At 43.6% G+C, this 15,445-nt stretch overlaps 1 protein-coding gene across 1 annotated transcript in view; it reads left to right on the forward strand.

The window, feature by feature from the left end:
- Positions 1–3,945: 3,945 nt before the first annotated feature.
- The window catches only part of LMNB1 (lamin B1), a 57,594-nt gene continuing 46,094 nt past the window's right edge, over positions 3,946–15,445 (forward strand). Inside the window, exon 1 of the mRNA XM_045487314.1 lies at positions 3,946–4,781. Within this exon, the coding sequence (XP_045343270.1) occupies positions 4,423–4,781 (359 nt within the window). The 5' untranslated portion in view covers positions 3,946–4,422. The remainder of the gene's footprint in view (positions 4,782–15,445) is intronic.

Raw genomic sequence — 15,445 nt, forward strand, 5'->3', positions numbered from 1 at the left:
ACTATTATTATTTTTTACTCTAATGGTAAAGATGCAGAATATAGTGTGAGGGAGCATATCTTGATAGGCTTTTAAAAATTAAAAAAAAAAATCAGATACATAAATACTAGCTTATTAAATGGCTTTAAAGATATTCTTTTTAAATAAAGTAGTGTTATGACCATATTTTGGCATAAAGTAAAACTGAAATGCAAGCGTGAAGATTGGTTTCTCTCTTTTTTTAAAATAAATATTTATTTAGAGAGAGAGAGACAGACAGACAGAGCACGAGTAGGGGAGAGGTAGAGAGAGAGAGGGAGACACAGAATCTCAAGCAGGCTCCAGGCTCGGAGCTGTCAGCACATATACTGATGTGGGGCTCAAACTCATGAACTGTGAGATCATTACCTGAGTAGAAGTCGGATGCTTAACAGACTGAGCCACCCAGGGGCCATTGGTTTCTCTTTTTGATCAACTCATGTGTTTTCAGGAAAATGGAACCACAGAGTTAAAACAACTGTGCCATTTCTACTATTGCCAAATTATCCAGATCTTAACAATTTGGAAAACAGTTTTGAGTCATATGTAAATGTCATGCAGCTTTGCTAAGAGAAGAATGCTATTGAAGATGATAAAGACACCTTTATAACTATTTAGGTTGTTTTTATTAATATTGTTATTTTTGTTTATTTATTTATTTTGAGAGAGACAGAGAGAACTCGAGCAGGGGAGGGGCAGAGGGAGATCAAGAATCCCAAGCAGCCTCTCACCCCAGCAGGGAGTCCAACATGGGGTTCAAGGTCAGGACTGTGAGGTCATGACCTGAGTTAAAATCAACAGCTGGTTGCTTAAGGGACTGAGCCACCCAGGTGCCCCTTAGTCTCTTTTTAAAACACAAAAATCAAAATCAGAGTTTGAAGGGATTCTGGATAGTCATTCAACCTTCTGAAACCTGACTTATTGTTATGCTTTTATGGTAACTGGAAAAAATATTAACTTTGCAAAGTGTATTAAACAGAAACAATGTGGCCTGGAGGAACACCATGTATTTATTTCTTCTTGCATTTTTTCAGCAAACATATATTGAGGGGATGCCACCCAGCAATATGTTTCTTCATTGCGCCCTGCAGTCCTAGCTAGTCCATTTGTTTGCACTGTATGCTCAGCTAACTGCCAGCTGTCACTCCTCTCCCCTGGGACATAAGTGGGGTAATGTCAAATAAAGTAGGGCAAATGTCAAGTAGGTCTGTGCAGTGGAAGGAGTATGGAAGAGGGAAACAATGTCACGGCAACTTGAGGCTTGGTGGGGATATGTATGCCCTAACCAGCAACGAGAACATGTGCCTTGACAAGAAAGTAAAGATTTATAAAAACAAGGCAGAATATTTGAAAATACGATTATCCTGGTAAATGTGAAAACACTGTCACCAAAAACATAGTATTTGTTACTTCTGTTCTAATTAATTGGGAAACACATCGGCAGTGATGGGATTACAGGAATTATTTAAGAGGGCTGAACAGCCTCTTGTTATGAAAGAGCAGGCGTAAGGCACTCCAGGTACAGGGTTAGGCATGGGAGTTGTCAAGAGAGTAAGGCAAATGTACATTTAGTAAAGTTCTTGACCAAATGTTTGCAGAATTGGTTCATTTTATGGCTAAGAGATTTTCCATTTTTTAAAAATTGCTTTTGGTTGGAGACATAGAATTACTACCAGGAAGAATTACTAGTCATTTCATATTATATGTTTAACATTTAATCTTTATGAACCTCCTGGAATGTAGAAATCATTCCAATTTTTCTATGAGGAAACCAAGGAATAACTTCCATTGTTACACAGCAATCAATGGCAAATCCTTAATTGACTCCAATGTATTTGTCGTTCAGACAAAAGGACACAATCTGAGTCTCCTAAAAAGAATCTAAAATTGAAAGATTCTATTAGGAGAAAGCTTCATGAGCGTGCCTGGGTGGCTCAGTCAGTTAAGGGTCTGACTCTTAGTTTCAACTCAGGTCATGATCTCCCTGTTCATGAGTTTGAGCCCTCCATTAGGCTCTCTGCCCCCCTCCCCTCAAAAAATAAACTTAAAAAAAAAAAAGGCTTTATGGGTTTGAGAGTAACAGAGGTTAGGCCTGATGACACTTCACATACAGTTTTAAAATTTTCAAAGTGGAAAGAAAATACTTTAATAAAAGATTTCAAAATATATATATTTTTGGGGGGTGGAGGAATATGGAGCAAAACCCAAACCATGGGTGGAGGGGATTTACATTCCAGTGCTGATTCCACCACGTGGGATCAGCACTCATCTTCCTTAGGTCTCATGTCTTCTCCAATAATCTGGATTTTTTAGACCCTCTTAAACAGAAGCTTTTCTTTTGTTATTTATTTATTTAAAAACTTAATGCTTATTTATTTTTGAGACACGGGGAGACAGAGCACGAGTGGGGGAGGGGCAGAGAGAGAGGGAGACACAGAATCCGAAGCAGGCTCCAGGCTCTGAGCTGTCAGCACAGAGCCCAAGGCGGGCCTCGGACTCCGCAAACTCACCCACCATGAGATCATGACCTGAGCTGTCGTGGGAGGCTTAGCCTACTGAGCTACCCAGGCGCCCCTAAAATAGAAGCTTTTCAATTCTTTCTCAGCGAGGTTAAGGAAAGGCATTTTAGGTAACAGGGCAGGAAACAGAACCATCGGTAAGGACAGTATCATCACTCAGGGTGCCCAGAAATCCCCCCAGGGTGATGATGCAGCCTGGTGCCCTTCACTACTTGTTATGTACGTAACTTAATATTTAAAGAACATCCTGGTCTTCATTTCTACCATTATTAAGGCAGCTAAGCTGTAATTACAGATGTGAGGTGTACTTTACTAATACATCGTGAGGTGGCCTAGGTTATAGTTAAGGGCTAGGCTCTGGGGTCAGCCGAAACTGCCTGGGTTCAAACGTTGTCCTGTCACTTGCTGGGCAGCCTTGAGGAATTTCGGCTGTTAAACGTGAATTTTCAAACGAAAACAATCCCCATACCACAGAGCGTCTGCGTGGACGGATCAGTGCAGGGCACAGTAAAAGCCAATGAACGTTCGCCTCAAGGTAAAGGCTTTTCAAAGGGATTAACGGGACATTTGATTAGAACTAGCTGACAATTACATTTTAGAGGGATCCCCTTTTCAAGCAAAAAGTCGTTTCTACCTAAATTTGCACAAGCTTCGATTTTGCTGCATCGGACTTTAGTGAAGCAAGATAATTCACAGCTTGTGCTATTTACTTCTTGCGAGGTGGTTTTGATTTTATAAACCCTTTAATTGCTCAGAAACCAACCGATCAGGGACGGACCATCAGATCAGCACTGGTAGCAAATGACTCCAAGGTCAGTGTTTCTGGCTTTTGTGCGGTCTCTGTTGCTTCAAGACACGCGTACGTCGACTTGACTGGGAGGAGGTGTTTGGATATACCATTTTCCGTCCCAGAGAAAAATAAAGGCTTGCATTTGGAACCGGCACGTAGCGGGCTTTGAACCTCAGACAGCAGAGCCCATTACGTAACTCCACGGCTGCCGGGGATAAAGTTACAACATCTGCGACTGTCCCGGCCTCCACGAGTTGTGCGAGCGGCTGTTACGGCCGTTTATGTTTGAATTTCCCTGAACCACTGGGTATGGGCTGCGGCGCTGGCCCGCCCCGGAAAACCTCCGGGCGCCTTCCCGCCACCCGCAGGCCCAGCCCCTCCGGGGGTCCCCGCGGGGTGGTGGGAAGGCCCGGCCGGCGCTGGGCCCAGGGCCGCCCGGCGAGCAGTCCTCGGCGCCCCGCTCCACCGCCCTCAGACCGTCCCCAGCCACGCCCAGCCCCGCGCGCCAAGCTGACGGTTGCCCGAGGCCCCGATTTTGAATTTACAGGCCCAGCCCCCGAACCCCGGAGCGCGCCGCCGGCTCCCCATTGGCCGGCGACGGTCACGTGGAGGTGCCGGCGCGCGCCGGCCATGTTGGAGAGTGCGGCGCCACTGCCAGCGCCACCTCCGCCCCCCGCCGCCCTCCTCCCTCCCCACCCCCTCCCCGCCAGCCTCTCCGCGCCGCCTGAGAGGAAACAAAGTGCTGCGGGCGGGAGACTCGGTGGTGGCGGCGGCGGCGCGCGGACCCAGCTCGGCCCCTCCCGGTCACCCTCGCCCCAAATCTTCCGGAGTGTGTGTGTGAGTGTGTGTGCGTGTTTTCTTAAAAGGGCATTTTACGATTGATTGATTGGCAGTCTTCCCCCTTTGCCCTTTGTGCCGTAACCCGGCTCCTGCCAACCCAGGTGCTTTTCCCTTCCCACGCCGGCTTCTCCGCGGGCGCGGGTCGTCGGTTTGTGCCTTCGGATCATCGCTTCGCCCTCTGCAGCTCCCTACGCGTCCCGTGCTGCCCGCGGCTTCCCCGCTCTGCTCTGCCCGCCAGCCGCCCCGCCGCCCGCCATGGCGACCGCGACCCCCGTGCCGCCGCGGTCGGGTAGCCGCACCGGCGGCCCCGCTACGCCGCTGAGCCCCACGCGGCTGTCGCGGCTGCAGGAGAAGGAGGAGCTGCGCGAGCTCAACGACCGCCTGGCCGTGTACATCGACAAGGTGCGCAGCCTGGAGACAGAGAACAGCGCGCTGCAGCTGCAGGTGACGGAGCGTGAGGAGGTGCGCGGACGCGAGCTCACCGGCCTCAAGGCGCTCTACGAGACCGAGCTGGCGGACGCGCGACGCGCGCTCGACGACACGGCCCGCGAGCGCGCCAAGCTGCAGATCGAGCTGGGCAAGTTCAAAGCCGAGCACGACCAGCTGCTCCTCAAGTGAGTGCTCGTCTGGGGGCCGCATTAGCTCACGCGAGGGGTGGGGGGCGCAGCCCCAGGGCGGGAGGACCGGGGCCGAGTGCCCACGCCCTTTGGAAGGCGAAAGAATACAGTGTTTCTTAGCTGGGAGAGGGGTCGCGGACGAGGGTTAGAGTTGTAGCGACGGTGTGACCAAGAGATGCACATTTCCGACTGCCCGCTCTTTAGCAGGGCCGGGTGGAGCGCGCACCTGAGGCCGCCAAGGTGGATTGGCCAGCTTCGGACCTCGAACCCCGAGATCCAGAAGGGTTCTCCTGCCGGGAATGCCCGGCGGGCCCCAGGTGTGGGGAGGTGGCGTCTGGGCGCGCGCTCCAATGCGCGTTCCTGTTTCCGGCCGGGCCAGAGACAAAGCGGCTGGTGGGTTTGCGGCGCAGGGATGGCCGGCCGGGAAGATGGGCTGCCCGCCTCAAGAATGAATGAGCTGTGCGCGGGCGGAGAGAGGAAGGGGAGGGACCTGCCTCCAGCGTCCCCGTCTCCCGGGGGTGGGTCCCGCTTTGGCGCGCTCAATCTGGGCCCTGTGACATTTTGCAATCCTTCTACGCCTGTCTTGGGCGGGGTCTGAACTGAGCGCCTCTGCCGGCCCAGGCCGAGTTGGGGTTTTAAGCTCTTTAGCTTTCTCTAGGGAAAGGTGCCGTTTCTAAGAAGATAGTCGCGGGTCCTCTTGGGTGCTGAAAGCTGGGGTTTTGGATGGCGTGGCCACCGTTCTCTGATTCGTGGACCACATTACTCACCGCCCCCCCCCCCCCCCCCCCCCCGGCAGCAGTCTCCTTCCCCGAGCTTTTGCACCCCCTTAATGTAGTCAGTTGGTCTTTCTGGTAATGGAGAGACCTTTTCAGCGCCCGCGTCTGTCATTGTAATTAATGACAGGCCAGGGCAGGTGTAAGGGTTGTTGGGTAAACGTGAAGTACTGTGGCGAGTTTGTAGTTATTCCACCTAAGGAGGTCTGAGTTTTCAGACCAGGGCACTAGGATAAACTAGCAAGCCTTTGCTGAGCCTACCTTGACTTTCTGGTGAGCAAAAGGGCATACTTGTAATCAATCAGTAGGCAACTAGGGTTGATGTCATGCTTTAGATATTTGCTAAATTTGCTTCCAGAACTCGGTCTCCATCCTCCATTGTTCATTGAAATTTCTGGAGATGCTTGACTCCGACTTTGACTGTTTGCCCGTGAATGTCTTTCTGTCTGTGTGAATGCTTCTGTCTCTCTCTGATTTTGTATACATGAATCTACCCCTCCCCCTTATTAATAATTGAAAAATGGTTCATAAAAAGTGTGTGCACTTGATAAAAAAATACGCAGACTTCTGGTGAAAGACTGTTGACAATCTATTGTCTGTTTCCAGGAGGCAGTCGTGTTTAGCTCTTTTTGTGTTTATTTGGGTGTTTAGTTTCGAAACTCAATAATAAGCTTATTTTTCTGTTTCTTGGATTTACCAACCTTTGGAGGCTTCTTTTGAAATGGGTCATTGCACTCACATTACTGTCCAATTTTTGTTACTGAGTTTCTTCAAATCCTAGATGCCAACTTGCTATAAAATGCACCACTAAGAAAAAAATGTCAGGACCAGCTATGTAGGATCCATTCTGTTGGGCCCATATTTGTTTCAGAGATGTTCAAATGTGACAGATTAAGCATCTGTTATGTGCCAGTCACTGTTGTATGTTGAGAGACTACAGAAATTGTTTTAAAGTAATAAATTATTGCCCTTGTGTTGCTGAGTTGAGTACTGTAGGGGAGATACCTAAGAAGCACATAAAGGTCCTATTTCATCTAATCTGAGGCATTTCGATGTTGATGCTTTTGTAATCTTTTCAGAAGTTAACTACGGAAGGTTTTTAATACAGTAACAAGACTGCCACCTGGCTGACTGTAGTTTTAAAATGCTGCCTATGGAGGGGGAGGGGGAAATAGAGGAAGCCAGTCAAAAGATACATACAGTTACAAGATAAAGTAGTAGGAATGTCATGTATACCAGGATGTCTATAGGTCATCATGTGATATATAGGAAAGTTAAGAGGTAAAATCCTCACAGTTCTCATCACAAGGATAAATTTTTTTCCTTTTTTCTTTTTGTATCTATGTGAGAAGATGTATGTTAACTGAACCTATTGTGTTAATCATTTCTCAGTATATGTAAATCAAACAATTTGCTGTACACCATGAGCTTACACAGTGATGTGTGTCAGTTATTTGTCAATTAAAGTGTAAAAACATGCGGGGGCACCTGGGTGGCTCAGTTGGTTAAGCGTCCAACTTTGGCTCAGGTCGTGCTCTCATGGTTCATGGGTTTGAGCCCCATGTTGGGCTCTGTGCTGACAGCTGAGAGCCTGGAGCCTGGTTCAGGTTCTGTCTCCCTATCTCTGCCCCTCCCCCACTTGTGTTCTGTCTCTCAAAAATAAATAAACATTAAAAAAAGTGGAAAAAAATGCCGTGTGTGGATTGTAAGATGCATACTAGTTTTAGCAAGATTAAAAAGTAAAATATACATGTATTAGAATCAATAAAATAACGTATGTGATATAATTTTACGTAATAACAGGTGCCAGGGTAATAAAGATAAAATAGGGTGAAGGGATGGTGTGGTTAAGGAATTTTGCTCCTAAATGGGCTTTCATTTTTCTTGTTGACTAAAGAAGTCTTTCTGAAAATATGTAATCATAATATCTATTACATGAGTATTATTTTTTCCCTGAAGCTTTCTGGGCTTAAGATGTGCTGTGTGTAGGGGCGCCTGGGTGGTTCAGTCGGTTGAGCGACCCACTTGGCGACTTGGCTCAGGTCATGACCTGAGGTCTGTGAGTTCGAGCCCCGAGTCACGCTCTGTGCTGACAGCTCAGAGCCCAGAGCCTGCTTCGGATTCTGTGTCTTCTTCTCTCTCTGCCCCTCCCCCGCTCATGCTCTGTCAAAAATAAAAAAACATTAAGAAAAAATTTAAAAAAATGTGCTGTGTGTAGCTGACATCCTAGGAATTGACCTGATTTCGACCCACTGTCCTAGATCACATACTTTCCTTTCCTTGGTTTCTTCCCTCGTTTTGTTGGAGAACATCCTTAAGCAACTGACTCAGAAAAGATGGCAGGATGTAAACTTCCTTTTTTTTTTTTAAAGTTTATTGGTAGAAAGAGTACAAACAGGGACGGGGCAGAGTGAGAAGGAGAATCCCAAGCAGACTCTTTGCTGTCAGCACCCTGAGTGGGACTCTATCTCAGGAACTGTGACATCATGACTTGAGCCTGAATCAAGAGTTGGTCGCTCAATCACCGAGCCCCCGCAGGTTCCCCAGGATTTAAACTTTCTGAGTCCCATGTGTCTGAAAATAACTTTGTTTTGTCATGCTTGGTTAGTAGTTGGGTTAGGTATAGAATACTGGTTCTAACCTTTTTCCTCAGAACTTGGGAATTATGATATTGCTCCCTTGTCTTCTAGTGGCCTGTGTTGTAGTATCTGTCTGATGTCAGTCACAGTTATTTTCTTTTGGTGATTGCTTTTGGTTTTCTTCTTTGGAAGCTTTGGAATTTTCTTTTATCCTGATTTTCTGAAATTGGATGGCAATGAGTCTAGGAAAGGATATTTCTGTTATGCATCCCACCTGTTATAAGTGGTTTCTTTCTATTTAAAGTCTTGAACTTTATTTAGCTCTGGGAAATTTATTTTATTCCAAATCTTTCTGTTCCTTGTTTTCTTTCTTTTTTCTGGTTGGGATGTTAACCACTTTTGTCTCTTTTTTTTCTTTTTCCATTCTGGGAAATTACTTTGATTCTTCTCTAGTTGAGTAGTGACTTTTTATTTAATTACTTAATTTATTTTTCAGTAGTGACATTTTAAAGACTGAAGTCATGCTTTTTTTTTTTTTTTTTTTAATTTTTTTTTTTTTCAACGTTTATTTATTTTTGGGACAGAGAGAGACAGAGCATGAACGGGGGAGGGGCAGAGAGAGAGGGAGACACAGAATCGGAAGCAGGCTCCAGGCTCTGAGCCATCAGCCCAGAGCCCGACGCGGGGCTCGAACTCACGGACCGCGAGATCGTGACCTGGCTGAAGTCGGACACTTAACCGACTGCGCCACCCAGGCGCCCCTGAAGTCATGCTTTTAATTCCAAGAAATTTTTTTGTACAGATATTTCTCTTTTATTCAATTAGTTTCTATTTTATTTATTTTTTAATTTTTTTTTTAACATTTATTTTTTGAGAGAGAGAGACAGAGTGTGAGCAGGGGAGGGGCAGAGAGAGACAAGGAGACACAGAATCTAAGCAGGTTCCAGGCTCCGAGCTGTCAGCGCAGAGCCCAATGCGGGGCTCGAACTCACAAGCTGTGAGATCATGACCCGAACCGGAGTCATATGCTTAACTGACTGAGCCACCCAGGCACCCCGATACAAGTTTATTTTATGTGGCATATTTAACTGCCTTTTTATTAGGGTCTAGTGGGTAGACTAATGCTGCCTGTATGTAGTAATTCTTGGAAATCTTGGGAATAATTTAATTTTGAGCAATAGTTGCAGTATAATTTGTAAGATGTAAAGCAAGAAGTTGTTTTTGTCTATTTGGGTCCATTTAGCTCTTTTATTTAAGAATAATTTTCTGTTTTTAATTTTTTATTCAGAGTTAAGAGTCTTTGTAAGTTAGTATATCATGTAAGTGGATTTTAAAAATCATAGATTCCGAAATTACTTAGTCCCTTTTTGCTTCCTCAGTACACAATGTACCTAAAGACAGAATAATTCTTGGAGATGCTTGGTCCTGCTGGAGAGAATTTGACATCCGCTTCCATCCATGTGGTCTCACAGGAACACGTCTCAGATTTAAGATACAGCTACTCTGATTCAGTCCAAACCTAATTATATGTCATTGGAAGCTGTTTTGGTGAATAGTTTCCAAGAATGATGATGAGTGCCATCAGTCAACACTTGAAACAAAAAAGTAAAGGAAGATTGACATTTCAGAATTTCAGTGTTAACTCATTATACAGGAAAGGTAGATAGATGTAAGAGAAAAGTAAGTTTGTTGGTCACTTGTTCAATAACTAATTTTATGGATGCATACTTTTTTTTTTTTTCGTTTGCTGATACAGGTCCACAGTTTTTTTATGTAAAATCCTTAAGGCCAGGTGTGTTATAGAAGTAAAAACAATTTCAATTTTAAGGTAATATGCATGTACCATATAGAATACCCCCAGTGGGGTCTGGGGTGGCAGTCCATTGTGAAACATGTTTCTGCAAGGAAAGATATTAATAGTTATAGTCAGTGGAGAAAGACAACTAAAAATAGCCTCATATCCATTTAGGTCAGGTTTTGCCACCAAATGAATTAATGAAAATTTTAGGTTTTAGAAACTCTGGAAGTGCAGGTAAGAGAGTATGGATTTGTGTTTTTAAACTAACCGCTTCAAAAAAATAAAAAAAAATTTTTTTAATGTTTTTCTTTATTTTTGAAGGAGAGAGGGAGACAGACCATGAGTGGGGGAGGAACAGAGAGGGGGGGACGCAGAATCCGAAGCAGGCTCCAAGCTCTGAGCTGTCAGCACAGAGCCTGATGCGGGGCTCGAACCCACAAACCGTGAGATCCTGACCTGAGCTGAAGTTGGACGCTTAACCAACTGAGCTACCCAGGCACCCCCAGTTTTTTTTTAATGTTTATTTATTTTTGAGAGAGAGAGATAGAGTGCGAGTGGGGGAGGGGCAGAGAGAGAGGGAGACACAGAATCGGAAGCAGGCTCCAGGCTCTGAGCTGTCAGCACATAGCCCGACTATGGTCTTGAACCTGTGAACCGTGAGATCATCACCTGAGCTGAAGTCGGACGCTTAACTGACTGAGCCATCCAGACGCCCCTAAATTAACTACTTTTATTAAATTCACCTGATTCATCAGGTTCTAAAAGTTGTCTTTTATTCCCCATTTGGCTTATGGTAATATTAAAGCTTGAAAAGCTGCAAAATGAGCTCTTAAGTTTCTGTTTTTGAGGGTTAGGAATTAATTAGGAAAGTGGTGATGCGTGCTCACTGGTATATAACAAATATAATGGATGCTGTAGGATTGTTTGAGCAAGCCAATTTTACTGTCCTTTCATTCAGAAATTTTTGTTTTATGTTTATTTATTTTTGAGAGCAAGAGAGACCGAGCGTGAGCAGGGGACGGGCAGAGAGAGAGGGAGACACAAAATGTGAAGCAGGCTCCAAGCTCCGAGCTGCCAGCACAGAGCCTGACACGGGGCTCAAACTCATGGAATGTGAGATCGTGTCCTGAGCCGAAGCTGGATGCTCAACCGACTGAGCCACCCGGGAGCCCCATACTGTCTTGGCATTTAAAAGGAGTTACAAAGGATGTCCCACGAAACATAGTTTAATGTTTTATAGGTGTTAGGCCTTAAAGCCCGTGTTTTCAAGTTAATTTTTGAGATACTGTACAGAATTTAATTACTTAAAGCATAAATTCATGCCTTTTCAAAACAAGTGGTGCTTTTTAAATATAATTTTAGGAAAATTTTTTTTCTCCAACAGTATAGTGTTGCATTTCTTCATGGCATATATGCACTGTAAGATTTGTAGACTTCTTCCTGTCACCATTCCCAAGCATCATTACTTTGAGGAAAATGGGTTTGAGACTGAGGGATCAAGCCTATTTTTGTATTCCTTTGGGGGAAATAACTTTCTTTTGATTTTGCTTTAGTAAGGAAACTTTTTTTTAATTTAATTTTATTTTTTTTGTTTATTTTTTTAATGTCTTATTTTATTATTTATTTTTGAGACAGAGCATGAGCAGGGGAGGGGCAGAGAGAGAGGGAGACACAGAATCTGAAGCAGGATCCAGGCTCTGAGCTGTCAGCACAGAGCCTGACGCGGGGCTCGAACTCACGGACTGTGAGATCATGACCTGAGCCGAAGTCGGAGGCTCAACCGACTGAGCCACCCAGGCGCCCCTAGTAAGGAAACTTCTAATGGGAAATTTGGATTTGCGTGTGTTGTAATTAAAAAATGCATACAGGTACTTATGTGCTACTAACAAGTATGTTGGGACACTGTCACCCACAATAGCATGAGGTTGGATAGTATCGAGCAAGGGTACTTCGCAAAGTTGCAACTTCTTAGTTTTTTGTGGCTTGGGTACTTGAATTCTTTGAGCCTGTGTTTCCTCATCTGTATAATTGGGATAAGGAGTAAGTAGTAGTGTTGTGAATCTCAGCAAGAATTAAGACACTTACATCATTTTTTAGCCTCTTATTTACTTGTGTCATAATAATGGATGAATTTTTATCCAGTAATAGTTGGATAAAATATTGCTGATAATTTACCAAGGAAAGTTGCTAAACTTTTAGCACTTTTAAAGAGTACTGAAATGTAAATATGATAAAATAATTTTTCCTGTCACTTTCCTAGTGGTGAAAGGGGTTGGGATTTACTATAAATTTGGACTTAGTGCATATATATACTTCCTTTGTTGGCTTTCTACCTATTTTAGTCACAGAATGACATTTAGGGAAGGTGCACAGACTAAACAACATCAGCAGGGTTTTTCTAACATTCGTATTCAGTTTTCAAACCTAAAATAATAAATGCTAACCTGCTTTAGGGAATTTTCTTTGGACATAGGGTGATTAGTTTAAAAACAAAAACCTTCATCACGTGTATTGCCTCGTCTTTCGGTTATGTCCTAATTTTGCTCTGGTAGAAGCAAGTTGACAGCAACACCCCGGCCTTAATATAAGAGCTATAAAACTGCATGCTAAACTTAATTTTCAGGGAAATACTTGGAAGGATGAAACCCCTAGAATTGGTGTCAAAATCTAGGAAGCAGATCCTAGGTAATTAAACTGTCATAACACTTCCTTCCTATGCTTTCAAAGGATGTCTGGTAGAGCAGGATATCTTTTAGAGTTGTTGGAATTTAATCCTTAGGTTTAATCCTATAAACTAGGTAATCTTTTAGTGTACCCAGATTCAAGAAAGTAAACACAGGATGAAAGATAAAGCAGTAAAAAAATACGCTGTTGATTTTTTTTTTTTTTTAATTTTAATGTTTATTTTTGAAGACAGACAGAACGTGAGTGGGGGAGGGGCAGAGAGAGAGGGAGGGAGACATAGAATCTGAAAAGGCTCCAGGCTCTGAGCTGTCAACACAGAGCCCGATCGCGGGCTCGAACCCACGATCTGTGAGATCATGACATGGGTGAAGTTGGTTGCCCAACCGACTGAGCCACCCAGGTGCCCCGATTCTTCCCACCCCCCCCCCCGTTTGTCCTTTAATTTGTTCAGATGACATCACCTCTGGTATGTCTGAGTTAGAGATCTTGAGAATTTTATATCTTCAGTGTAGGTCTGTTCCAAGCACAAATAGTGAGATTGAGGCTGAGGCATTACTTGAGTGATGGGAGCGTAACTGAAGTTCCCAATTATTATTGGGGTCTAAGGAAGTTTCCTAATCAGGGTTTTTAACCTCTTTTTTTCACTGTACTTCTGTGATAAGGGATTGTGTGTTGGCTGTTATATTTCGGGAATTAAAAAAAAAAAGCTTTCTTATTACACAAAATTATGTTTGTTATGGGAAATTAAAAAATACAGGTAAACACCAAGAAGAAAGTTAAAATCATCCTTAGTTCCGTAAAAAAGAACTCTGAAGTTTTCCTATTAATAAGCATATTGTTAACAAAAAATGATTCCTGTTAAATACTGATATGTAACCTTTTTTCATGCAGGACTGTTTTGTGATTATCTTTTCACATCAGCTAATGTACTATACTATCATTTAACACATTTTAAAGCTACACTGATAACTTTTATTGGTCACTTAGCTTGCTGTGACCAAGCATGTGTACTTCTCAGTGACTGTATGTCCCCCGTTTCTCTGAGATGGTTAGAGGGCCGTGTTTATCTTCTCTTGCTGACAGTTAACAGGTTTTTTCCTCTGGTTAACTTAATGGTTAAATGTTAACTAATTGACTGGTTAAATGTTAACCACTGGATGAAGAAATGACAATTTTGCCAATTTTTGATGCTACCAGCAACAGATGAGTGTCTGAGGAATTTATTTTAATTTTGGAATCTTTCTAGTTCTTGATCATTTTTATATTGTTAGGGTCATATTGCTGGTATAAAGGCATAAAATGATTGAAACTTAGGTTATAATCTTAGGTTTCTGCTGATATTTTTGGTGTATGACTGGATGATAAATGACGTTTTCCTTAGCTAATCTGTTTAGTTGGTCCTTTTTAAATAAAATTTTTTGCCTTCACTGCATCTACATTTATTAATCACAGATCAAATCAGAGCCCTTTTGGTGCTGGAAGGGGTCTTGGATCATGCAGTCTAACCAACTTGATTTGTGGATGCAGAAACAGAGCTAGATTAAAGTACTTATCAAAGATACAGGACAGAAGGTGCTAAGATTCATTTCGCGCTTAACATGTTTGCCACGCACTCTGCTAGATGCACTGTCTTTTAAGCCATGTGATAACCCTGTTTGATGAGTGAGGAAACTTCAGGCTAAGAGAATTTAGCAGATTAGTGGTAGAGCTAGACTAGGTCTGAGCTCTGTGTTACAGCATTGTCAGAGAGTTTTTACATGGATCATTTATTCATTTTTAAGTAAGCTCTATGGCCAAGGTTGGGCTTGAACTCAACTCCAAGATAGAGTTGCACGCTCTACCGTCTGAGCCAGCCAGCCTCCCGCCCCCCCCCCGCCCCCCCGTGTCATTTCTTGTAATCCTTACATCATTGCTGTTTTGCAGGTGTGATTTTGGTTTCTCTGCCTGAAGCAGGCTCACCATGCACTATCATTGGGTTGGGACTTGAAATCTTACATAGGACAGCTGATTTTCAGGTCCATTTGGTTGTTACTTTTGCAGATGGTCCTGGATGTGTGATAGTGATAGTTTCACAATGATAGTTCATAGCTCCCTGGAGGTGATTGTGGATTTGTCAGGAGGGTGCAGTAATGGAAGCAGCTGTTGGAAATACTGAGGGCTTCGTTCGCTCATGAGGAAAGGGTGAAGATGAATTACTGAAAAAGACTTCTTTTATCTTCCTTCTTAGAAAGCTACTTTCCTACTTTACTCTATGCCTTAATAATAATTTTAAGAGGAATTAAAATCTTGTAAGTGTTTAATACTCATGAGAGAAATACTGTTTTTTTGAATTATTTTTTTGAGAAATGTTCTTTTCATTTTTTATTCCGCACACATTTGTGGAAATAATACTATATGCCAGGCCTTGAACCAGATGCCGCGAATAGATGGGACGCTCAGTTCTTGTTACCAAGTTGTTGACAGTCTCATGGGCAAAGCAGAAAACAAACACTATGCTATTGTGAACTGTTAATGTGGTACATTAATACAGTGTAATAAGTGTTATGATAGCAGTATCTACATGGTGCTGTGGAAGAAAAGACTAAGGCAGACAGGAGCCTTCTGAAGTTTTGAAAGACACCGCCAGGGAACTGGGCTGAGTGTTGGGAGGTAAGTAACTAGGAGTTGGCTGGAAAGCATTAGGAGAGGGTGGTTACCCAAATGGCAGTTAGTTTCCTCTAACTAGACCTGCACGCGTGCGTGTGTGTGTGTGTGTACATACCTACGCATGCACGTATGTGGTAGAGGGCGGTTGGATTTTAGGACATGAGCCTCAAGAATTTCAGG

This window comes from Leopardus geoffroyi, chromosome A1 (genome assembly GCF_018350155.1).
Source record: "Leopardus geoffroyi isolate Oge1 chromosome A1, O.geoffroyi_Oge1_pat1.0, whole genome shotgun sequence".
Classification (NCBI taxonomy): domain Eukaryota; kingdom Metazoa; phylum Chordata; class Mammalia; order Carnivora; family Felidae; genus Leopardus; species Leopardus geoffroyi.